We start from the raw sequence: 25,654 nt of genomic DNA on the forward strand, positions 1-25,654 counted from the left end.
AGCATGGATTTCAAAGCTTGGTGGAACCTCTCCAAAACACCTTGAGTCTCCGGATGATGTGAGGACAAGGTAACATGTTTAATCCCCAATTCTGCCATCTTACTTCTGAAGTATCTACTAGTAAAATTAGAACCATTAATACTTTGAATTATTTTAACTAACCAAAACTTAGTAAAGAAACTTATTAGGACATCCACAATCTTTACACTCTTGACTGTACGGAGGGGAATAGCCTCAGGAAAATGGGACATTCTATCCATGATAGTAAAAAGATACTCATTCTCACTCCTAGATCTAGGTAATGGACCAACCATGTCAATTATGACTTCCTTGAAAGGTTCTGACACCAAAGGAATTGGGATCAACAGCGCCCTTGGAATCAGCTGATCCGGTTTGCCTACTTTTTAACAAATACCACACCGTTGACAAACTTCTTTACGTCTGATTTCAAACCTGGCCATCAGAAGTTGGACAGAAGTTTCAACAACGCCTTTCGAATGCTGAAATGCCCTGACAAATGATTCTCATGTGCCAACGACATTAATCCCAGCCTGAAACTAAAAGGAACCATTAATTGATGGATTACTTCACAGTGGTCATTACCTGCCTCTTTAGGCCTACTACACCAGTACAGGATTTTATTGATGATTTGGTAGTGAGACACCATTAAATCAATCAGAGGACCAGATTCCCTAGGCAAACTGTGGAACTCCTGCTTCTGAGCTTTAATAACCTCTTCCCTTTTCCAATCAGACTGAACTAAATCATCCCCTACTACTACATTATTACTATCACTACATTTTAAGCTACTTATATCTAAATTGGTTGTTGACTCTGCAGCGTCAACAACCCTACTTTGAGAACGAGTCACTACAGACATTTCAGGGTTTATCATCAAAACTGGACAAGTCGTATTCTAATAAACAATGTCGTTGCCCAAAATGATGTCTATATCCTTTATGGGAAATTTTTCCACAACGGCCAATTTGATAGCCCAGAAAACAACGGGCAATCCAACTGAAAAAAGCTGACCTAACTGAATCCGGAAAACCAGACAAGATCACAAATTCCTCCCCAACAGGTTCAAAGTCAACTGGCAGCGCCTCTCTCAAGATCAAAGATTGCGCGGCACCCGTATCTCACAAAATTCGCACCCCCTTTCTAAGGGCGAACCTACATCTGACACACAACCATGAGATACAAATTTAGCGAAACTGCTGAGTAGTCATTGGTCTCCAGTCTTGACCTTGACAGACACAGCCTCTTCATTTCCGACACCCATCACCGGTTTCGGCATAGATTGCTGCATTTTCTTAAAAGCATAACACCTGCTTTTTAAATGACCCATTTTTTCACAAAAGAAACCAACCACATCCTTCCCAGAATTATTCACTTTAAGAGATGTCATTGTTCCTGGAAGAGATATTATTATTCCTGGAAGAATCATTATTATTAGGATTATTACTTTGTCGCATAGGGTGACTCTTACTGCCGTAATTATTCCTACTAGCATTTTCCACAACTGGCCTTACTCCAGTTCAACCTTCCCTCAGCCATAACACTCTGGAATTCTACTTTATGCGATAACACATAGTCATCGCTGGTTACAGCCAACTCTTGCAGCTCATCCATTTTTAATTCTTCCAAATGCGTTTTTAGTTTATCTGGGACTTAAAGCTTGAACTCTTCAATTAGTACTAATTCCTTTAAGTTGTCAAAGCTATCCACCTCTCATGACTTAAACCAGTCCTCAGCAAACTGTTGTTTCGCCCTGGCAAATTCTACAAAACTCTGATCACTTTTTCCTTGAATTGCGAAAATGTTGTCTATAGGCCTCGGGAACTAACTAGTATTCCTTCAATATAATAGCCTTAACGTTTTCATAATCTGAGGCTAAATTTTCATCTAAGGTTACATAAACCTTCTGGGCCTTCCCAGTAAATTTACTTTGTACCAACGTGGTCCAGTGTTCCTCTGGCCACTGCAGCCTAACAGCCATCCTTTCAAAAGAGACAAAGAACCCTGCCACGTTCGACCCTTTGAACGTGGGAACGAACTTCAAAGCCTGTACCAAATTGATTCCCGGACCAACAGTGACACCAGGGGAAGACGGCAAGGGAGAAGACAGGTTAGCCAACCATTTTTCTCTTTCAAATCGCCTTTCTTTCTTTCTCTCTCATTTGCCATCAATTTTTCTTTTTGAAATTCCAAAGTCTGCAGTTGAATTTGTTTCTCCAACAACTCTACAGTTACCACGGATTTCACCCCCTTATCATCCTCCGGCTTTACAGACTTAGTCCCCTCATAAATTGTTAACAGTAATAAACCCTTTTCATAGAGGGGTCAAATTCAGTCTCCAGATAGTTAGAGACCGTATTCAACTCATCCTTATTTAGATTCATCAACCTCTCTTGCCAGCCCTCACCACTAATTACATCCAAAATAGCAGCAGTCTCCATTTTGAACCAACAACTTCCAATACAAAATGTGAAAAACCTAAGGAGGTGTCAGACCTCTGCCAAGTACCCTCAAGGTTAATACTACACACTGAGAACACCCAAACATGACCGAATATCCTAGCTATAAGGTGGCCCAATATGTCAGGACCCTTCTCTAAGGGCTATATTACATATACCAGACTATGTAGAAAAACCATTAATTTCAACAAGTGTTCTCCAAAGTTAATGTCACAAAAGGTGAGATAAAAATCAGTGTACAAATATTATCAGAGAGGGATACAAAAACCAAAAGTAAAAATATTATAATGTATTTACAAACACAATAAAGACAGAAATGATTGCCGGAACCACTACAAATACATCAGTAAATGAATAACATTCACACAATACAGTATGAATACAGTAATAATAATTCAAGCAAAACACCCGCACTATTAATTAAAGAAACCAAAAACATACATTCTCAAAAATAAGGGGGTCCCGAAAGAAAAGAGAAAATAACAGCCAGAATGAAGCCTAACAATTAACAAAGCTAAAATGTCCTAACCAGTATAAAGTGGCCACAAAGAGTTAAATTCCACAAAGATCCTTATAAGGGGAACTGCCTATTGATCCGATAAGACATAACGAGGTAAAGCAAGGCTGAAAGGTGTTCCTCCACAATACTTCAATGGCTGTATATGAGTCAAAGTAACGGGAAGGTATTCCCCTCTATACTTCAAAGTCTGCAGAATAAACAGGCCAAGGATCGAAAATAGGAATAGTAACTCAAAATAATGTGGAGGAAGAAAACTTAAAACCCTGATGGGGATACCAAATTAATTACAAATTAGGGTAAACTAAAGATAATGAATAAAAAAATAATAAGAACAAAGTTCTAACACTGGATGATAAGCAGCTGATAAATATTGTTTCACTCCTAACAAGTTCATCACAAGCTGGAACAATTTTGAAGTAAAGTTCTTTCCTCTGTCACTTTGCACAATTTCTGGTATTCCAAACTTGGAGAAAAACTCCACCAACTTCTCAGCAATTACCTTTGCACTTATAATTCTTACAGGAATCGCCTCAGGATACCTTGTCACAGGACACATTAATGTTAATAGATATTCATTTCCTTTCTTTGTTCTCGGAAGCGGCCCAACCACCTCTATAATCACCTTGCTAAAGGGTTCTCCTCTAACTTCTTTGGGGTGTAGGGGTGCTTTCTGAATGGTTTCATTCGGTTTTCCAGCTACTTGGCAGGTGTGACACTCTGAACAGAACCTGCTAACATCCTTGTGAAGTCCAGGCCAGAAAAAATGCTTAATAATCTTCTCAACAGTCTTCCTGATTCCTATATGTCCAGGCTTGTGCGTTACTGTTATCCCTTGCTTCCTCAATGGATATAGAATCAGAATTTGATGATATTCGCCCCAATCAGCATTTCCTGGTATATCTGCAGGTCGATGCTTCCTCATTAGCAATCCTTCCCTTAGATAATAACAGGTAACAGTTTGTTGCATCTCTTCTTGATCAACAACTCTGAAGAACAAATCAGCAAACGTTGTATCCGCAGTTCTATTAGCTTCTCTCTAGTCACTTGACCAACTTCAAGGGCTGAAATCTCAATATCTGCTAACTCTGCTACTGTAGTTTCACTATTATCTTCAGGAACACTCTGACTACTCTGAGTCTCCTCAATAACGACAGGATCCTCTTCTTGGGAAATCTCTTCATTGCTAACACTAGGGAAACTTCACTTTCCTGGAACAGCTTTCTAAGCTCAAAGACCCTTAGCTTTATCCTTCTTGTGTGTGTAAATCCTTGGTTTCTTCACTTGCTGATGTAGTTCTCTTCATACTCCTGGTAGATACACAACATGAAACAGGTGTGGGTTATTCTTCTTTAAATCTACCGTAGGACTAATCCTCAATGGTTTGTCTGTCACTATAGGACAAGGAACAAATGGTAAACCACCTACTTCATTACCCAGTAAAATGTGTACACCTTCAACACCTAGTGAGTCCTTTACAGCAAAATCAACATTCCCTGTCACCAATTCACAGGACAGGTGCAAGCGGCATATAGGAGTTACCTCTTCTACTCCTGTACCCTTCAAAATAACTGAATCTCTGGTGAGATTCTTCTCCAACTGCGGGTGAGCACCATGAACTACCACACTATGGTTACTCCCAGTATCACGTAATACCTTGACTAGTACCTGCACACTTCCTCCTTGAGTTGCCAGCATACCTTCATAGTTATATGGCTTAAAAGCCCCCAAGCTGCTCAGCCACTCACTCCTTGAAGTTACCTTTCCACTGGTTGCTAAACACTACCTGTTTAGTTTCAGTCTTTCTTACAGTTCCAATTTTCCACACATTGCTCCTTGTAGTCTGTTTCACCTGGTTATTTTTGACCACCTGACCAACTGGCTTTGACTGTTGTTGTGTCTGATAACAATCTCGACTATAGTGCCCTGCTCTTCCACACTTGAAGCAGACAACGTTAGTCTTCTGTATCTGTCTTAAGAAACTGGATGATGAGGATTTAACATTCAATTGCTGAGGGGTATTACCTGGCTTTGTACAGGTATTACCACTAGAAGGATTCCCATTTGTAATGTTCCTGAAATTTGGATGAGACCTAAAACCTGTGTGTTGTTGGTTCTGGTACCTGACATTATTGGTATGCCTGCTACTTATAATGTAATGTTATAATCTTCACTCAATGTAGCAGCTTTGTCAAGTTTCTTAACCTCTCCCTCTCTCAAACTGGCTCTTATGTGTTCAGGAGTTCCCCTAAGATACTGCTCTAGGACAACCAACTCTTCAAGCTCGTCCATAGATTTAACTTTAGCAGCCTCCAACCATCATTTGAAACATCTTTGACTTTGTAGGCATAATCCAAGAAAGTCATCTTGTCATCCTTTCCCAAAGATCTGAATCTTTCATTGTAATAATCAGGGGCCATCTGGTAAACTTGTAGCACATTGTGTTGGAGTATCTTGTACTCTTTACACTGACCAGCTGATATGGCTAAATAGGCACTTCTCCCTTTACCTATGAGAACACTCTGTAACAAGACCAACCATTTATCTTCTGGCCATCCCATACCTGAAGCCACTTTTTCAAAGTGATCAAAAAACTCATCTGGAGCTTCTTCTATAAACTTTGGAATTCAGTTCTGTATTCTTACCACATCAAATACAAGGTCTGAATTACCTTGGGTAGGGTTAGATGGTGTTACAGCTAATGTGGATGGTGCTTTTATTAACTCCAACTCTATCTGCCTTTCATGTCTTACTCTTTCTCTTTCTTCTCCTGCTGCTTTCTCTTCTTCTCTTTCTTTTCTTTCTCTTTTCTCTCTGTCTTCTCTTTCTCTTTCAGCCTGCATCTTCAGCTTAACCAAACTTTCCTCTGCTTCTGTGTCTAAGCTCTACCTCTGCATCACTTTTCTCTTTCTTTTTTTTTATCTCAGACTCAAAGTTAGCTTTCAATTCCTCTTGCTTATTTATAAATTCTGCCTCAGCTACATTCAACAATTCTTGTGCCTCTCCTAACTCTTCATCTATTTTACCAGAGTCCATCAATGCTTGGATTGCAATACATCTGATATGTGCCTTATTCATACCACTAGACACTTTACCCACACAGGCCACTCCTAAAGCAGCACACTTAGCTTTAGTCAGGTTGGATTCAGATAACTCTTGGATGGATGGAGCTTGTAAAAACTTCTGAACATTGAACAGAGCCATTTTCTCCAAGTTACTCAACTAAATAATTCACAATACAATGCAAAAATAACTATGTGGTCAGTCTCCTATCAAACAATCCCTAACACCACCAATATAAATCATAAACCAGAGTGATATTTTGTTTTTTTTTCGGGTCTGGGCACCAAATTCTTATTGTTATAAAGTGTTCCAAGTACCTGGTTATTACACAATTAATCACAGAATTCAAAAATATACCTCACTTCAGCCACATACCTGAACTCTCATAACAATAAAATTACAACTGAGTACTCTAAAGGCAACAGTGATCCCTTAAAAAAAGCTTACTAATCACTTGAAAAATCTGACTAAGTTTATCAAAACAAGTATGAGGTATCAACATTTAAGCAAGAAATATACTAAAGTAAAAGGGCATCACTCCATCAAACAACTTTAACTGTTTCCCTGGTCTTAATTCACTTCAACAAGACTAGAGGAACAAAACATGTTTATCACTATGCCTTATGCACACAATTAATCCTATCACTGGTGGTCAGTAAATGTAACACTTGTAAAAATTTTAAATACAAAAATCATTTTTCAATTCAAAATTTATAATTAGAATTCACAATCTGAAAAAATTACTGTTACTTGAAAACAACACAAAATCTAATTAATTCTTGAGTTAAATTACAAAGGTTAACCCTTAAGGGATGGATTGATCCTCAGTGTGAAGTAAAATAGGTTTGGGGAGGTGGACGGATTGAGCTTCAGTGTGAAGCAGAATTACGCACCACTGTTATGGTAATAATGATTCGAAACAAAGGTGCCAATACTTCTATATGCTATAAATTCACTAATGGCAACTTTTACACAGACGTGAGAGTTAGGCCAGTATCAGTAATGCTTGTGACTTCAAGGGGGAAAGTACTGCATCTCTCTCTCTCACATGAGTCTTTTTGTAAATTTGCTTGTAAATATACGAAGGGGTTGCTGTTGTTTTTTGTTTTTGTCTTTTACGATAGTATGTAGGTTGTAAATGTAATTTTACAAAGAAAATTGCAAAGAAATATTAGAAAAAGCATGTAAAAGTAAAAAAAAAATGTCACTGAATCTTCCTTCTCGTAAATTTACATAGATGTTTTACAACAAATATGCAAAAATTTGTTACTGCTTTTATTTCTTATCTGTTTTGATATTGTGTGAGCAGTAATAATAATTTGACAAAATACAATAAATTTATTTATTAGAAAAAACATATATGAGTTGGTAAAATTTATGATTGTCTTGTAAATGAGGCCCCACAAGGGGTTGTAAATAGTAATTTTCAACTTCTCGTGGAAGGCAGGGAAAATTTTTTAGAATTTTTTTATTTATACAGTGTGAATGTACGTGTCATTCTCTTTCCATTGATGTGACTTTTTTTTTATTTTGCTGGCTTCAAAGTTTCCCCGGTCTGGGGTGCTGCACATTGATAAATTATGCCGTCCCTTAAGGGTTAATTTATCAAGAAATTTAATTAATCAAGAAAAAATCTAAACTATTCAGAAATACTTAAGATTTGAAAAGAAAATCTAAGGAAATGAAAATTAAACCAAGTATGAAATGTTAAATTATTAAGAAATACATAAAATGCTAAGTAAATAAATGTTAAACACCATTACATAAAATGTGAAAAATTAAGAGATTTCAAATATATAAGATATTGCAAAGTGTAAATTCACAACGAACTAAACAAATAATTAAAAAAGAATCAAATAATTCCAATGAGGTTAAGAACACACTGTTTCGCAAAACATCCCTTAATATATCGACCTTATTATACCATGGTAATAATAATAATACATGGCCTGGGGGGGTTCCCGTGTGCATGAGATGTACCCTAATTCACCCACTTGCCTTTTACAATAGACACCTTGAATTATCTGAAAAATCAGGGTGGACTTTCTGAAACCTGGCAGCAAGTGAGAAATTTAGGCTTAATTTCACTATATCGGGCGATAATTTCGACCCGTAAACTCTGGGTACCTGACCTTAAAATATCCATATCTCCGTTGAAAATTAACGTAGAAGGCTCGTTTACCACTCAAAATGTTCCTTTTAATGAGCTCTTTGCAATGATATATAAAGCCATAACTTTTATTACTATATTAGGTCATAAATACCCAAAATATGACCAGAAATTGAGAAAAGCTTATGATTTACCTCATGAAGGAAAAATGGTAAAAAATCAAACAATATTAAAGAATGAATGGCATATATTGACAAAAATCAACACAGCAACACTATATTATTCAAATAATAAGCACTTTATTACTTTCTAAAGACACAGAAGCATACAGTAACTTTTCATAAAAACTTTATTTTTAAAATGCCCATTTATGGTCGTTGCTATCTAGGTGGCACTTTATCATGGTATGGGGATTACTATTTGATGATAAAGTGGTTTGAAAAACTTCTCAAGTGAATAAAATTATCAAAAAAATATATAGCTTGCACAGTTTCCTTAAATAATTATTGACTTTATAAATTCTGGATATAGCATGAAAATTTTATTAACCTATGACGTAGCTTTAGTATTAAAAGGGTACTATGACATTGCAAATGAAGAAGTTGTATTGGTTGAATTAAACTAATTCAAACACCCATAACAATAGTTTTAATATCAAAAGATAAATTCAAAGGCAGTATATATTAAATAATGTAAATACATGTATTGAATTTATAATTGAAATGTCTGTTTATTTTCATGGCTAAATACTCTAAGCTTTAACTTACATTCGTAAACGAGTCAAATTTACACAAGTTCTTAAGGACAAATGACAGTATTTGCTTCTCATGATTGTGCTTTTAATAAGATTCCTCATTCCATACTGTAACCTAAAGGATTGCTACATATTGCATCACTTACAACTAAGACACCTTGACATTTACAAAAGCTGCAGCAAGGAACATGATTGCTGCGACAGGGACAGTGATATGTTCCACATTTTGTACAACTGCACATCACAGTGAATTCCTCAGGTATTGGGTTCTTTCCATCAGTTGGCACCAAAAGATCATCAGCTACTTTATAACCATATAACATGGGATCAAGGGGCTCCCATTTAGGTTTAGATATAACAGAAATCATGTGATATGTGGTAAAGTATGCTCTTTTTATATGTTGTACTGTTGCATAGCTAGTAGGTGGTAGGTTCATAAAACATGACCTCTTGGAATGATGATACATATAGTTTCTCAGGTGATCTGCTGTTGTACACAATGTTGCCTGCTTCAGTGCTCTTGTCAAATATTCTTCAGCCATGATAACTTGACTTTCAAAATTATTTTTAGTTCCAAATTCTTTTAAATACATTTCTGGATGTGCCTTTAGAGCAGCAAGTTTAGTCCCAAATTTGCTTGTGTAATCACAGCCAGTCAGGGAATGCACTGCAGGCAACACTTGGCATAGTTCCCTCCCTAGCTGAACAGTCAATGTATGAATGGCAATATACCTGACTGTATCCCCAGATCCAGTTTTAATCCACAGTTCATTGCATCCTTGATAATGAAGCTCATTCCATTAGTGCAAGAACAGAATTAAGACATCAGTATCAGATCAAAGGATTATAATTTGGTTACATCCTTGTTGAACTGCATGAAGTGCACAAACAATGCATCGTAGGTCTGCTTCTTCTACATCAGAGTTCAGTTCTGGAACTTCAGATACCAATCCAGCAGACAATCTTCTTGATGGGGGCTTATATTCATCTGGACCTCTGAAATTGCTAACATAAATCTCTAGTGCTGTATCTTTCCATGGATAATCTAAAGCCATTTGATGAAGAAGGGACTCCAGCTTTGTCTTGTTTGCAACTGATGGCCAAAACCTCTCCATTTCCACAGGCAAGGGCGTTTCCTTATTGATGTAGTGCAGTTCTATTGGAGACTTCTTTTCCCTTTTCTGACGCTCTGAATGTTTTATTGACATTTCAGCATAAGAGTCAAACACAAAATATATTTTTGAAGCATACTTTGCTATACACTGAGTTGCATTTAACATATTATTACAAAAATCTCCAAATGTTCTTACATTAGATGTCTTCATTTTACGAACATTGGCCATTACATCTACAATAAATCCGATCTTCATGGCGGTTGAAGGTGTAGTTTGATCCTCATTCTTTAATTGTTTCTCCAGCTCATGAACTACGGAACTCTGTTGTTTTAGTCATTAGGCCATCCTCATCAAACAAATATGAAGCAGAGGAAATATCATATTGAAGTAATTCCTCCATAGAGTGTCCTCGTTCTTTACCGACATCAAGCATTCGGTACAAGTGAGCATCTTCACGCAGAGTTGATTTCTGTTGGTATTTTCCTGATGACTTGCTTGGTTGATGAAGTGAAGCAAATGTTTTCAGGTTTGTCCTGTGAATTGTGGCAGAGATACGAACTTCTTTAGTGCTAAATCTTTCTTTGCGGAAAATCTCGTATGCAGTCTTGCCATGCTTTCAGCGTTTAGCAGTTGTTTTCTGATATCTTCGGTTACTACTTCTTTTGTCATGATATTGTGAAGTCTTCCTTCTTCTGCAGGTATTAAAAACGGGTTTTCATTTCTTCCTGTGAGTCTTATAATTCCTTGAATATGTCTCTCCTCAGACAGAGTTTTTGATGCTGCAAAAGATTGGTTTACGTCTAATTCGTATGCGATTGTGCTTGAACTTGACACTTGTCTGTGTAAATTTGTAATTGCAAGGACTTCATGATAAGTTATCTCCCACTCAGCAACAAAGCTGGAGTCCCTTCTTCATCAAATGGCTTTAGATTATCCATGGAAAGATACAGCACTAGAGATTTATGTTAGCAATTTCAGAGGTCCAGATGAATATAAGCCCCCCATCAAGAAGATTGTCTGCTGGATTGGTATCTGAAGTTCCAGAACTGAACTCTGATGTAGAAGAAGCAGACCTACGATGCATTGTTTGTGCACTTCATGCAGTTCAACAAGGATGTAACCAACTTATACTCCTTTCATCTGATATTGATGTCTTAATTCTGTTATTGCATTACTGGAATGAGCTTCATTATCAAGGATGCAATGAACTGTGGATTAAAACTGGATCTGGGGATTCAGTCAGGTATATTGCCATTCATACATTGACTGTTCAGCTAGGGAGGGAACTATGCCAAGTGTTGCCTGCAGTGCATTCCCTGACTGGCTGTGATTACACAAGCAAATTTGGGACTAAACTTGCTGCTCTAAAGGTACATTCAGAAATGTATTTAAAAGAATTTGGAACTAAAAATAATTTTGAAAGTCAAGTTATCATGGCTGAGAGTATTTGACAAGAGCACTGAAGCAGGCAACAATGTGTAAAACAGCAGATCACCTGAGAAACTATATGTATCATCATTCCAAGAGGTCATGTTTTATGAACCTACCACCTACTAGCTATGCAACAATACAACATATAAAAAGAGCATACTTTACCACATATCACATGATTCCTGTTTTTAGATTCTAAACCTAAATGGGAGCCCCTCGATCCTATGTTATATGGTTATAAAGTAGCTGATGATCTTTTGGTGCCAACTGATGGAAAGAACCCAATACCTGAGGAATTCACTGTGGTGTGCAGTTGTACAAAATGTGGAACATATCACAATCATGTTCCTTGCTGCAGCTTTTGTAAATGCCAAAGTGCCTTAGTTGTAAGTGATGCAATACGTAGCAATCCTTTAGGTTACAGTATGAAATGAGGAATCTTATTTAAAGCACAATCATGAGAAGCAATTACTGTTATTCGTCCATAAGAACTTGTGTAAATTTGACTCCTTTACGAATGTAAGTTAAAGCTTAGAATATTTAGCCATGTAAATAAACTACAGACATTTTAATTATAAATCCAATACATGTATTTACATTATTAAATATATACTGCCTTTGAATTTATCTTTTGATATTAAAACTATTGTTATGGGTGTTTGAATTAGTTTAATTCAACCAATACAACTTCTTCATTTGCAATGTCATAGTACCCTTTTAATACTAAAGCTACGTCATAGGTTAATAAAATTTTCATGCTATATCCAGAATTTATAAAGTCAATAATTATTTAAGGAAATTGTGCAAGCTATATTTTTTTTTTATAATTTTATTCACTTGAGAAGTTTTTCAAACCACTTCATCATCAAATATTAATCCCCATACCATGATAAAGTGCCACCTAGATAGCAATGACCATAAATGGGCATTTTAAAAATAAAGTTTTTATGAAAAGTTACTGTACGCTTCTTTGTGTTTAGAAAGTAATAAAGTGCTTATTATTTGAATAATATAGTGTTGCTGTGTTGATTATTGTCACTATATGCCATTCATTCTTTAATATTGTTTGATTTTTACCATTTATCCTTCATGAGGTAAATCATAAGCTTTTCTCGATTTCTGGTGATATTTTGGGTATTTACGACCTAATATAGCCATAAAAGTTATGGCTTTATATATCATTGCAAAGAGCTCATTAAAAGGATCATTTTGAGTGGTAAACGAGCCTTCTACGTTAATGTTCAACGTAGATATGGGTATTTTAAGGTTAGGTACCCAGAGTTTACGGGTCGGAATTATCGCCCGATATAGTGAAATTAAGCCTAAATTTCTCACTTGCTGCCAGGTTTCAGAAAGTCCACCCTGATTTTTCAGATAATTCAAGGTGTCTATTGTAAAAGGCAAGTGGGTGAATTAGGGTACATCTCATGCACACGGGAACCCCCCCCAGCCAGGCCATGGACTATAGGTAAAAGTCACTTTACCTTACACAAGCTTGTGAAAACTTTCACAAAATCACCCTAAATGCAGCTGCTCGAGGTTCACCTAAACACACTTTTTTGATAGAAATCGTTATCATTATATACTCTTTTACTACTGTTATTAGATCTCAAAAGCTAAGATTATATCAATGACCACACAAATATTTTACGTTATTAACGTCTCTCTTGTAAAGAGAGAGAGAGAGAGAGAGAGAGAGAGAGAGAGAGAGAGAGAGAGAGAGAGAGAGAGAGAGGAAACCACACGAAAGGTGAAATTTTAGGATTCCAGCTAGCAGTAAAACCCCATAGAATTATGTCATTACATTTTGGGAATGAGATACAAGAGAAAATTTTAGAAAAGGAAGATGACATCACTTCTTGAGGAAAACGTCTTGGACCCAAAACTAACATGTTAGAACAATACGTGATCAGAGCAATGTAATCTTAAACATGACACAGTTGCCATGTGCTTTGGTGCAATAACTTGTTCGTATTTCTCAAAACGGCACACATGTCTTTACTAGAAAATCGTATGGGACAAAGCTTTTAATGAAATCTCACCACAATCAAAACAGACTGCAGCTAGCTAATTATGATTGGCACGTTTATAAAACACGAAAAAGCAAAACTTTCTCTTATCTCTTGACTGAGGAAAAATCTTACGCTACTGGTCGAATATCTGTCAGCACCCTTATCTTTTGCGATGACACTTGAAGCAAAACAAAGCAGTTGCTACCACACATACGTGTTGCTGGGAGACAAAATGTGTGCACTGTAGGCATTGCTGAAGGGTCTTTGCGGCGTCCCATCAGCCCCTAGCTGCAACCCTTTCCATTCCTTTGACTGTACCTCCTTTCATATCCTCTTTCTTCCATTTTCTTTCCACCATTGCTTAACAATTGTTTCATAGGGCAACTATGAGGTTTTTTCCCCCTGTTACACCTTTCATACCTTTTTCCTCTCAACTTCTCGTTCAGCACTGAATGACATTATATGTCCCAAAGCATGGTCTTTGGTCTAAATATATTCCATTCAGTTCTTATGAGGAAGTTAGATCATCTTGGAAAAAAATATGCTTTATTTTCTTTATGATTGCCTTTTAATTATACGTCCAGGAATGTGCAATGGGACAACTTGCCTGTCTTTATTAACCTCCAGTTAATAACGGGAATGACACTTCTATAATGACCGTACAGAATTGGCATCTGTTATGTTCACACGCACACAAACAGATTCACACACTACACTACACACCTGCTGCAGGGTGTTGTTGAATAAGAGAGAGAGAGAGAGAGAGAGAGAGAGAGAGAGAGAGAGAGAGACCTCTTCATTAAACAAAACTCCAGCCTGAGTAGCACAGCGATCTACGTACAATCTCCCTTACCCATACTATTGGCCATTAGAAACCCTGCCCCAGATTTTCCCATCCTAAAAGCCCCCATTGTATTCAGGCCGCTGCTCGAAAATGACAAGAATTTGTTTCCCAAGAATTTGTTTCCCAGAGCGATCAGCTTCAATAAGAGATCGGAAGAGAAAAAAGGTGTATATATTGTTGACATAACAACCGGTTCCCAGGGATGGCCCGAGGCGGAAGAAGAGGTTGCTCTCGTCTCCCTCGAGAGTGAAACTCCTCCTCCTCCTCCTCCCCCTCCTCTCTTCCCTCCTCTGGTGGTTGGCCCTTTGTGATATTAGGGAGTCACCAAACCACCCGCTGAGGTGGAATGTAGGACACTCGCTGCCTGTAGGATATGGGACATTTTTTTAATATATATGTATATAAAAGCCCTTGCGTTAGATAGCTTTTGTTTGTGATGGGGGAAAAGTATGTCCTTGCTTCAGTTAATGTAGGACACTCAAAACCATTCGGTTATCAGAGACATTTGTAGCTTAATGTTTGTGTATAAAATGTCACAGTGATGTGATAAAAAATTCATACATATATACTTATTATCAACTAAAAAAATCCCCTTCGGTAACATATATGAAAATATATTATTTCCGAGGTAGAGTGAACTGGATATTAAAGGACGTTTGTAGCTTAATGCTTGTATATGAATCACGGTGATGTGATAAAGTCATATATATATATATATATATATATATATATATATATATATATATATATATATATATATATATATATATATATATATATATATATATATATATATATATATATATATATATATATATATACTGTATATATATAAGTCCTTTCGGTAATTAGCTTTTGTTTGTGACGAGGAAAAGTAATTTTATCCGAGGGTGTTTAGAAATACTTCGTACTCTCAGCTATCGAAAAAATGTGAAAATATTTGACTGACATTTGATAGGAATAATTATGCGTGATCTGTGGAAGATACAGCAATTAATGCAATTATTAAGTATTGTTGGCAGAAACAGTTATTATTATTATTATTATTATTATTATTATTATTATTATTATTATTATTATTATTATTATTATTATTTAGTAGATGAACCCCATGTACCATTGACTTGAAATTCAAGCCTCCAAAGAATATGATGTTCATTAGAGAGAAGTAACAGAAGATAATGGGAAATACAGAAATAAAAGATCAGTTATTAAAAAATAAAAAATAAATTAGCAAATTAATAGATAAATAAATAAAAATTTAAGTAAATTGTTAACAGTAAGGAGAATTGCTTTAAGGTAGTAATGCATTGCATTTTCGCTTTAACTTTTGAGGTTCTAATTGCACAACATCCTCAGGGAGACTGTCCACAGTCCGACAGTGTGAGGAGTAAAGGACCTTTGGAACTGTTGGTCGAAAGTCCCAACTTTTTTATAGTGACATCATTCGTTAGCCAAGCTCTTAAGCTTAAAAAAAATTAAGTAGATTTTTTTTAACAGAATATTGTCAAAGAAAGCACCTTAACAAAATTAGCCAAACTTCCCAGAAGATTTTGATCAGTCAACAACACATGTGAGACAAGTCTATTATCACCTGCTCTCTCTCTCTCTCTCTCTCTCTCTCTCTCTCTCTCTCTCTCTCTCTCTCTCTCTCTGTTTCTCACTTTCAGTATAATGTGAATGCATGAATTATGGAAATGTTGTGATCATAAAAATTTTTCAAACAAAACTTTGTTACTACAATCTCTCTCTCTCTCTCTCTCTCTCTCTCTCTCTCTCTCTCTCTCTCTCTCTCTCTCTCTCTCTCTCTCTCGTTCAGCTTAATAAGACTGAATTATGGGAGTGTTGTGGTCATAATAATTCAATCATTTCACATAGAATAGAGCATGCCCTATTCTGAAATAATTGCATAATTCAGAGCAGGTTCATTAGCACAAAGTAGTTCTTTAGAACGCAATTGCTGTAGATTAGAATGCTATTAAAGAATAGGAGGCAGGTGATAGTGTCTTTAAACAGGCGTTTAATTGGAGAGTCCGGTGCTTGCCTTTGCTAAATTTTAGTGAACGAAGGTAAAAGTTCTAATGTCCTAATTTTATGTGCACTTTAATCGCTCTTCTTCTTCTTTCTTCTTCTTCTTCTTCTTCTTCTTCTTCTTCTTCTTTGAGATCCAAGAAATCTGGCAATGAATCGACTCGAGGAACTGCATTTAATTGTCAAGGGGGTTGTTTTGTTAAGTCTCTAGGGCCTAATTAGATTTTGCTTTAATCTATTCTTGTACTCCTTATGCAGGGTGTAGAGCATGGAATCTTATTGTACTGCTTTGCCCCAGTGCTTATTGTCCTGGCAGGAGGGAAAGGGAGGAGCCGGGTAGTGCTGTCAGTGTGCCTCACTTGGTGTAGTGTGCTGTAGACCTAACTAAAAGGATGTATGCAGCGTCTCTTCGGCCTATCTACTGTAACTGTACCCACTTTTTTAGCCTTTTACCTCACCTTCATTCCTGCTTCCTTTTTTTAATCTTGCTGTCCAACTCATCTAATTATTATTACTTCCTCGTGCAGCTGTGGGATTTTCTCCCAGTTCCACCTTCAGATCCTTGTACTTCAACTCCTTTATTTTCTAGGTCTCTTTATCTTGCTGTCCAACCACTCCAACCCACTATATTACCTGTCTTAAGCAATAAATGGCCGGAAGTACCCAGCTTAACAGCCTACGTTTCATAGAATCACATCGAATATCTGTTGCTGTAGCCTGGGCTTTTCACCCAGCTGTTGTCAACAGAATTGTTAGACGATCGATTTATTTATGTAGTTTCTTTATTCGTCGACAGAAATCAACCTTTCCCCAACAAACAGGTATTTTTCTGACATGTAACAAATATATATGATAAATTCCAGTTGATGATGCAGTGGATTTTTGAGTGTCAGGTTATGCGACAGACGAAGACTTTCCTGGAGACTTGTTCTGTGAGGTCCGCATTTCAGAAAGACATCTCACAAACACGTCGGCATCATTCACGCATCAAAAACATGTTTAATACAAGTTAACAATTCACTGGTAGTCCTACCCAGTGTTTTATACAGGTATCCAGCATTGGCGAAAGTTTCATTGTCCACTAACGGTGGCTGACTTGTTTTCAACATGTTGGTGATATGCTTCCATTAAGTTGCCGACATATGTTTCTGACATGCTTTGCTGTAGTGTGGACGCACCTTAACGTTGGACAAAAAAGATTCGTCGGTAGGTCTTTATGGGATCATTTTCATCACCAGAACCGAACCCAGACATCCCACAAATGAAACGTATTTATTTGTTTAGTATTGAATTGAGACGCTGGGAATGGTTGACAAAAGAGCAAAAGTAAACGACAAACACTTCCCCGATAGCCACGCCCACCTGCCCAAATTTAGCGGCGGCAAGATATCAAATGCCTTTGCGACACCAGAGTCGGTACCTCTGCGAATATCTGATGAATAGCGTTAAGAGAAGATCTCTAAGTTCATTTGCTGGGGATGACGAGGGAAAGGTCATTGGGAGGCTGAATATTTCCACAGGTATTTTCAAAGAACTCTCTCTCTCTCTCTCTCTCTCTCTCTCTCTCTCTCTCTCTCTGAGCTATCGTTCATGAAGAAAATGTTTACTTCGTGTTCATCATAAGTTTAGACAAGCGACGAAATTGATTTTGAAACCTACAGCTATCTGTCATGGAAGAGGCCTTAATTTTTCATCTTCAGTATACGATGAAATTCGTTTTCAAAATTAGTAAACGCTTACGAAGACATGTGTAATTTGATAAATAATTTTTGTATTATTTCAGATATAATTTTTAACGCCGTTTGAAACTACAGAGCTTTGACGAAATCAGTCCTGCATCCCACAGTGGAGTACGTTTTGTAAATTCTCAGTTATCCTCCCTTAAAAAATACGTCTTGATTAATGAGAACAAAATATCTTCACAAAAGTGCACGTCGATCTTTACCAAAAAAAAAAATACGTCTTGATTGATGAGAATAAAATATCTCCACAAAAATATAAGTCGATCTTTAAAAAAAAAAAGTCTTGATTGATGAGTACAAAATTTCTCAACCAAACAAAGTACGTCGTATTTGATGAGAACAAAATATCTTCACAAAATCTCTCTACCATCTATTGAGCCCCAAGGGCGTTCGTTAGGTGTTTACGTAAGGGACGGATAAACAAGAGAGGTTCTTGGGCAGGTGGTGCAAGTGACACCAACTGTTGGTGTTATGCATCAGCCTGACCTTCGTGGCTCCGTGTATCACCAACCTCCGAACAGACTCTGGACCTAACATAAAAAGAAAGATAGATTTAATCAGTCCGCTTTTCATTCATTGAAAGACTAAGTTCTTTTATACATAGGTTTTATTGCTATTATTATTATTATAATTCAGAAGGTGAATCCTGTTCGTAAGGAAAAATCCCACCACATTGACCATTGACTTGAAATTCAGTTATTATTATTATTACTATTATTATTATTCAGAAGATGAACCGTATTCGTATGGAACAAGCCCACCACAGGGGCTATTGACTAGAAATCCAGATATTATTATTATTATTATTATTATTATTATTATTCAGAAGATGAACCCTATTCATATGGAACAAGCCCACCACAGGGGCCATTGACTTGAATTTGAAGCTTCCAACGAATATGGTGTTCATTTGAAAGAAGTTACAGAATCTCATGGGAAATATAGAGAGAAGAGATCACGTATTACTTGCAAGTAACAGACATTGTGTATGGATCTGTTGTGTGTATGAATGTTTGTTTGTGAGTGCTGAAGAAGTTGCATTTGCTTATGTTTGTGCTTGTGTAAAGAGAGCACATTTTTAATTTACTTACTGATTTTTGGTTGTTGTATAGAGAAGTTTTTAATATAGTATTTACAATGTATTTTTTACATGTATACTGTATATGGCCAAGAGCTGAAATAAAGTATTATTATTATTGTAGTTGTACATTCCTTGTTAAAAGTATATTTTTAGTTATGAATTGTTTATGAATTGAATGTTTGAAACAGTTTTGGCTCCGCAATGCACATTTGGCTATATTTCGTATTTTTCTTTTATAGGTTTTACTGGTGTCGGTTCTTACCATTCGTCTTCTAGTTCCGTTAGAAGCCGGACACACACGTTTGTTATTGAAGAATTAAGTACACTGCAGTACTAACACCCCTTCCCTCTCTCTCTCTCTCTCTCTCTCTCGCTCTCTCTCTCTCTCAGGAAGAAGGAGTCCTGAGGGGGAAGGGGGCAGGGAAGTAAGGCACGTATATGGTATCAGTACCCTTCCCCGGTATTGGAGGTATTTCCTATTAGCGCATTCTTCCGCATTACCTCCATAGCTGCAGCGGATTCCACAGTTGGCCGCAACTGTCCGCAATGAGTCTTGTGGAGGAGGGAGTATTAGGAAGAAGGGTACGCCCCGCCAAAGGAGGAGGAGGAGGAGGAAGAGGAGGAGGAAGAGGAGGAGGAGGAGGAGGTGGATGAAGAGGAAGAAAGATAAGAGGTGATGTAAGAGGGATTTCGAAGAAAATAATGCCCGAGTTCCGCATTGGCGATTCAAGACCGCGACCGCCGTAACGGCTGAAAATTTGCTCATTACGACGCCATTACGATATAATTACGATCAAGTCGCCATCAATTGGCATGGTTCTTAAACTGCGACGCCGAGTCTTACGACGTCCACTAAGTGATGGCGGATGTGCATGGCTGCCCAGCACCTACGCACTTGAGTCACGACAACTGTCAAAAGTCGCCATATCATGTCGCAAGATGCAATAGTGTTGTAAAGGCATCTCGACTGATGCAATGGCGTCGCCATTTGATTATGCAAGATGCAACTACCAATGTCGACATGTGGCACCCAGTACGACTTATGCCATGTACTTGGCAACTCCACAGCGTGCGCAGTGGGGGTGCACAGTGTCAGACTGTGCCACGTGCGTCGGCAGCAACAAAAGGCAGCTCCCAGACTCAGAGGTCAGCAGTCTCTCACCTGTGATCTGTACGTGACCTCTGCTAGCTATCCTCGCTGTGCCCTTTGTTGGATTATTATGATGCCGCATTAGCATTGTCAAGGTTGTTAGGAAGAAGGTTGTGCCATACAAGGACGTCTCCCCTAGTACCTCTGCAGCAGCCGTCCAGCGTCGTGGATCTTTGTCATCTTCTGCTTCTTCTGGTGATGACCCCAGTCTGCAGGCCCTTCAGCAAGCCGCCGAAGAATTGTCTCTGTCGACGTCACTGGCCCAAGTGACACCGAGGAGGAACCCTTGACCATGGAACTCGGGGGTGAGCTTGAGGTCCAGTCCATGGTGGAAATCCTTGGCGACGATGAGGAGTCAACGACGGATGTAGAGAGGGTCAGCGAGGGGTCTGGGAAGCAACGTCGGAAGAAAACTCCTTGTGTGTTCATATCCAACGACCAAGAGAAGATGTTGGGGAAATGGCTGCAACAGCAGCCCTTTCTATATGATGGGGGCCTCGCTGAATTCCAGGAGGTGGCGGAGAAGAAGTGACTCCTGGCAGAAAAGGCCAAGTCCCCTAAGCCACCACTGACAGGAGCGCAGCTGAGCACATGCTTAAAGTTGATCAGAACCAGGTATGGGTGGTTGCCCAGGACCAAGAGCTTCCAGGCAGCAGTGAGAGACCTGATGGACAGGGAAAGGTGGATCCTTATGATGTTTAGGTTCTTTGGGAAACACATTGTCTGTCAGAAGAAGCCAAAGACCCTTGGATTGAAAGAGGTAATTGTTCTGCCCTGTATTGGTTTCATATGTTGTGTTTTTTCCTGATTATTAAATATCATTATATAAAAGTTTTCATGTTTCATATATACTGTTTCCAGATACAGTTCCATTTTTCTTTCCCTACAGTCCGCTGATGCTGCCGCTGGCCTTCCTGATGCCCTTGACGAACCTATGGCTGCTGGTGTGGATGATGGCGAGGTGAGCATCATCCCCACCATCGAAGAAAGGAGGCTTAAGAAAAAGAAGTTTGACCCCGAACGACAGCAGACTGAAGACTACGTCCTTGAGAAGGTTAATGTTTTATTATTTTCATCCTTGAAGCATAAAACAAACATGTTAATTCACATTTATAAAATATTTGATTTTCATAACATTAACTATATAGATATTTTTTATTGTCTGGTTTTTTTCTGGTTTTCATTTCTGCAACGAAATATATATTGCTTTTGTGTATTGATTTTTTCTATTTTTTTAGGTGATTGAAAATGCCGAAGCGGCCAAGAAGGCACTTATGGAGCGGATACAGCCAAATGCCAAAGGGGCCTACTGGAATCTCCACCTGAAGAAGGTTGCAAAGGATTGTGCAGAGATTGACCCGTTCTTCTATACGTACCTGCAAATGGAGATTGGGTTTCTTGTGCAGAGACTGCAGAAGACGACAAAAGAAGGGAGACTGAAAGCGAGTTTCAACCTTTTCCCAAGCACCAGATATGCGTTTTGGGAAATGGGCCAAGATATGTTGTCAACCACATCTTTCGTGCCTCAGCCTGTACCTTCAATATCCTTCGTGCCTCAGCCTCCAGCATCTTCAACATCCTTTGTGCCTCAGCCTCCTGCTCCTTCAACATCCTTCACGCCTCAGCCTCCTGCACCTTCAACATCCTTCGCACCTCAGCCTCCTGCACCTTCAACATCCTTTGTGCCTCAGCCTCCAGCATCTTCAACATCCTTCGTGCCTCAGCCTCCTGCTCCTTCAACATCCTTCATGCCTCAGCCTCCTGCACCTTCAACATCCTTCGCACCTCAGCCTCCTGCACCTTCAACATCATTCGTGCCTCAGCCTCCAGCATCTTCAACATCCTTCGTGCCTCAGCCTCCTGCTCCTTCAACATGCTTCACGCCTCAGCTTCCTGCACCTTCAACATCCTTCGTGCCTCAGCCTCCTGCACCTTCAACATCCTTCGTGCCTCAGCCTCCAACATCTTCAACATCCTTCATGCCTCAGCCTCCTGCTCCTTCAACATCCTTCACGCCTCAGCCTTCAGCATCTTCAACATCCTTCGCACCTCAGCCTCCTACACAACCGGACCAACTTTACCAGCTGACGGCACAGCAAATAGCTATGCTTCAGGGTCAACGGATGTCTCCTTGGTCAGGCGGTGTTCCTGTTGGTGGTTCATTTACACCCATACCTGTCATGACACCACCGTTGCCTCTAACACTGCCGAATCTCAGCCAAGTTGCCAGTGACAGCTTCCTAGACAACATATTTCCTTCAAGCCCCTCTTCGACAATGCCTCCTACTTCATGTGTCACTTCGACAACGGCTCCTAGTACTCCTGAATCTTAAAGTGTATCTTGTTTCCCTTTTTTTCTCTTTTTGTTATTGTTCACACAATAATAAAAAGAAAAAAGTTCTTGTAACTGTTCTCTAATAATGCTACTGTAAATTCTTTTTGTACCTTTTCTATGTGATACTGTAGATTCTTCTGCTATATATAAATTGCATATTTCCTAGGTCACCTTTTTTTCCTATTTGTTATTGTTCACACAATAATAAAAAGAAAAAAATTTCTTCTTGCAACTGTTCTCTAATAATGCAACTGTAAATTCTTTTTGGACCTTTTCTATATGATACTGTAAATTCTTCTGCTACTATAAATTGTAGATATGTATATTTTTATATAAAATAATAAATTGTGTAAAATGTTTATATTGTGTACGTACTAAATTTTCCTCCAAGCAATAATAACTTATTTCTATAACAATACTTTTTCTTGAAGTGTTGAACCCAGTAATTTTTAGGTAACAATTTCCTTAACTACCAACCATCTCCAATATTTCAAGGTTATTGAACTTGAGATGAATGAAGGTTGATATTTTCATAAGTTCAGATAAAGAAAAAATGAAACTTAAAACTTGTAAAAAATAATGTGCAAATCAATTATATTAAACTGGATACGAATGAGGGTATGATATATTTTCATAAGTTCAGATAAAGAAAAAATAAAACTTAAAACTTGTAAAAGTAATGGGCAAATCAAAATTATCAGTATTTTTGAAATATTTTCAGAATTTCAGATAAAGGTAAATAACACATGAAAACTTGTAATAAGTAAAATGTGTGTTAAATATCCTCAGTATTGTTGGTATACTGTGAGTTAAGTATGCCTTAGTTTAACCAGACACACCCCCTATAAATGGAAATCATAACTAGAGGAAATTCTGATTTACAATCAATCAGATTAATGATTCTAAACCAACCAATACTAGTGACTAACACCCTGGTCACCAAACAAAGTAAAAAGGTCATGATTATTCTAGACCAAAATAAATGTCGTAGAGTATGCAAAGAACACCACTTCCAAAACATTCGTCCTCACAGGACGAACCCAGTATTCCTCTTAAAAGAAACATATCAGATATAAAACCTGAAATGGTGTTTAAAGGGAAGACATTTAAAACAGAAAAATGTATAATGGAGAACCAAGGAATTTCACTGTAACACAAACAAGTTATTTCCGCATAATGTCTGGAAAAGATGTGTGTTAATGAGTTATCTTACTCATTTCTATGGCTTCAAATAACGTATCTTCACAGTGGCAGTTCTTAAACACTGCACAGAGCAAATCACACCTAGCCGCAAATCAAATCCCATAGCCATCTCATAATATACCTCTCATAATATACCATTAGAGATTGCACACACACACGCACTCACTTAATAACCCCTCCCTGGAACCGTGACGGCACTGGTTCAATGTTCGGAGGAGCACAATGCTTTCATCCATCTGTCACACTGTCTCCATGCACTTAGGCCATGATCAAAAAACACAAATGAATGCGTCAGGTACTCACTGTATCTAACTGTGGAAACCTCCAACGTCAACACAAATGCACCTGCCCCAGATGTATATTTCGTCCAAAGACTTAATATAAATTATATTTGGTAATAATATAAATATTTTTGAATTTTAACTTTTATTTAGGAAATTATAAAGTTTTTCAACATGATTTCCTGGAGCATGAAAAGGCATTTTCAATTGTCTTCTTATATCATTGATTCCTGCCAATGAATGGAGCCTACAGGGGAGTTTACACAATCACGAAGGTGGTCATGTTGAGCCTTGCCAGTCATGGTTGCTGCCTGCCAGTTTAGGGGAGTCAGGCCTGGTAAACTTTATTCAGACCTCCAGTTACGAGGTAGGACCTCATCTGTCACCAAGATCCTCTTGATCTCCCTCACTCCTGGCATGAGGATTTCTTGTAAAAATTAAGTTGTGCAATACATAAGCGGCCAACACCACGGACTTGATACGATCATGACGAAGTTGTATGGGGGCGTGAAAAACTCTGAATCTGTGGGAGACAAATGGAAAATATTGATTCAGTTATTAGATGGTATACACAAGGTATTTCATATTAAATACGTGTTATTTCTTAATAAAAGAAAAAAAATGTTATACAAAAGGTATTTCACATTAAATACGTATTTAAACAAGCAGACAAAATAATGACAGCAATAACTGTGAACAATATCTACCTGCTTGCTAGGATCCTAAAGGTATTCTCCACTGTACGTCTTGCCCTGCTTAGTCGATAATTGTAGATGCGTTCAGGTTTTGTCAGACTTCGTGCAGGGCATGGTTTCATCATATATTTCTTAAGAGCGGAGGTGTCATCTCCGATGAAGAAATAGTCGACTGGGGGTTTATCTTCAGTTTTGTTTAGCAATCTTTCAGGGGCAGGCAGGCTGTCTTCATGTTGATCAAGCATTTTGCCGAGCTGGTTCTGGATGTGGATGTGTTTCCCGTCTATTGCTCCAAAGGTGTGTGGGAAATTCCACCGTTGCTCAAACCCTCGGGCTACCTCCTTCCATTGCTCTGGGGTGTTGGCTACCTGCATGACCTCATCTCCATAGGCAGCCACAATGGCTCTACAAGTCTCAGGCACAATACCGCTGATCATGTTGGGAGCTACTCGGAATTGGTAGCACAGGCTCTTGTAGGATTCTCCAGTTGCAAGGAAACGTAGGATAATTGCAACATGCAGAACTGGCTCACTGGGTCTTCTCCAGAATGTGAGGGTCTTCTTTATGTAGAACGTGACCCGTTCCACAATTTCATTGAAAGCTCTTCCCTAATCCTGGTAAAATTTCGGTACAGTCCTGGAGTTTCAGTTGCCAATTCTTTCATCAAGTTGTCATGGTGTCCTCTCTCCCGTCTTCTTTGTAAGTAGGGCCAGACCCAGCAGCTTCTTGGTTTTCTTTGTTTCTTGAGTTTTCGTTCCTCCAGGCACTTAATTCTTAACTGCAACATGGCATCATAATAATCCAAAATACCGT

At 38.2% G+C, this 25,654-nt stretch overlaps 1 protein-coding gene across 1 annotated transcript; it reads right to left on the minus strand.

The window, feature by feature from the left end:
* Positions 1 to 24,521: 24,521 nt before the first annotated feature.
* On the minus strand, positions 24,522 to 25,278 carry LOC136847513 (uncharacterized). The gene is made up of 2 exons (XM_067119253.1): positions 24,854 to 25,278; positions 24,522 to 24,669 (listed from the first exon to the last, which is right to left on the minus strand). The coding sequence occupies exons 1-2, from the start codon at positions 25,276 to 25,278 to the stop codon at positions 24,522 to 24,524; spliced, it is 573 nt and encodes a 190-aa protein (XP_066975354.1).
* Positions 25,279 to 25,654: the final 376 nt, after the last annotated feature.

Source organism: Macrobrachium rosenbergii, chromosome 16 (assembly GCF_040412425.1).
Source record: "Macrobrachium rosenbergii isolate ZJJX-2024 chromosome 16, ASM4041242v1, whole genome shotgun sequence".
Taxonomy (NCBI): domain Eukaryota; kingdom Metazoa; phylum Arthropoda; class Malacostraca; order Decapoda; family Palaemonidae; genus Macrobrachium; species Macrobrachium rosenbergii.

Bases quoted from the DNA above. Each gene is read 5' to 3' on its own strand.
- LOC136847513 (XM_067119253.1), bottom strand. From the start codon at position 25,278: ATGATCAGCGGTATTGTGCCTGAGACTTGTAGAGCCATTGTGGCTGCC. The intron at 24,670-24,853 runs GTAGATATTGTT...TGTCTCCCACAG, and splicing joins TTTAGGATCCTAGCAAGCAG to ATTCAGAGTTTTTCACGCCC.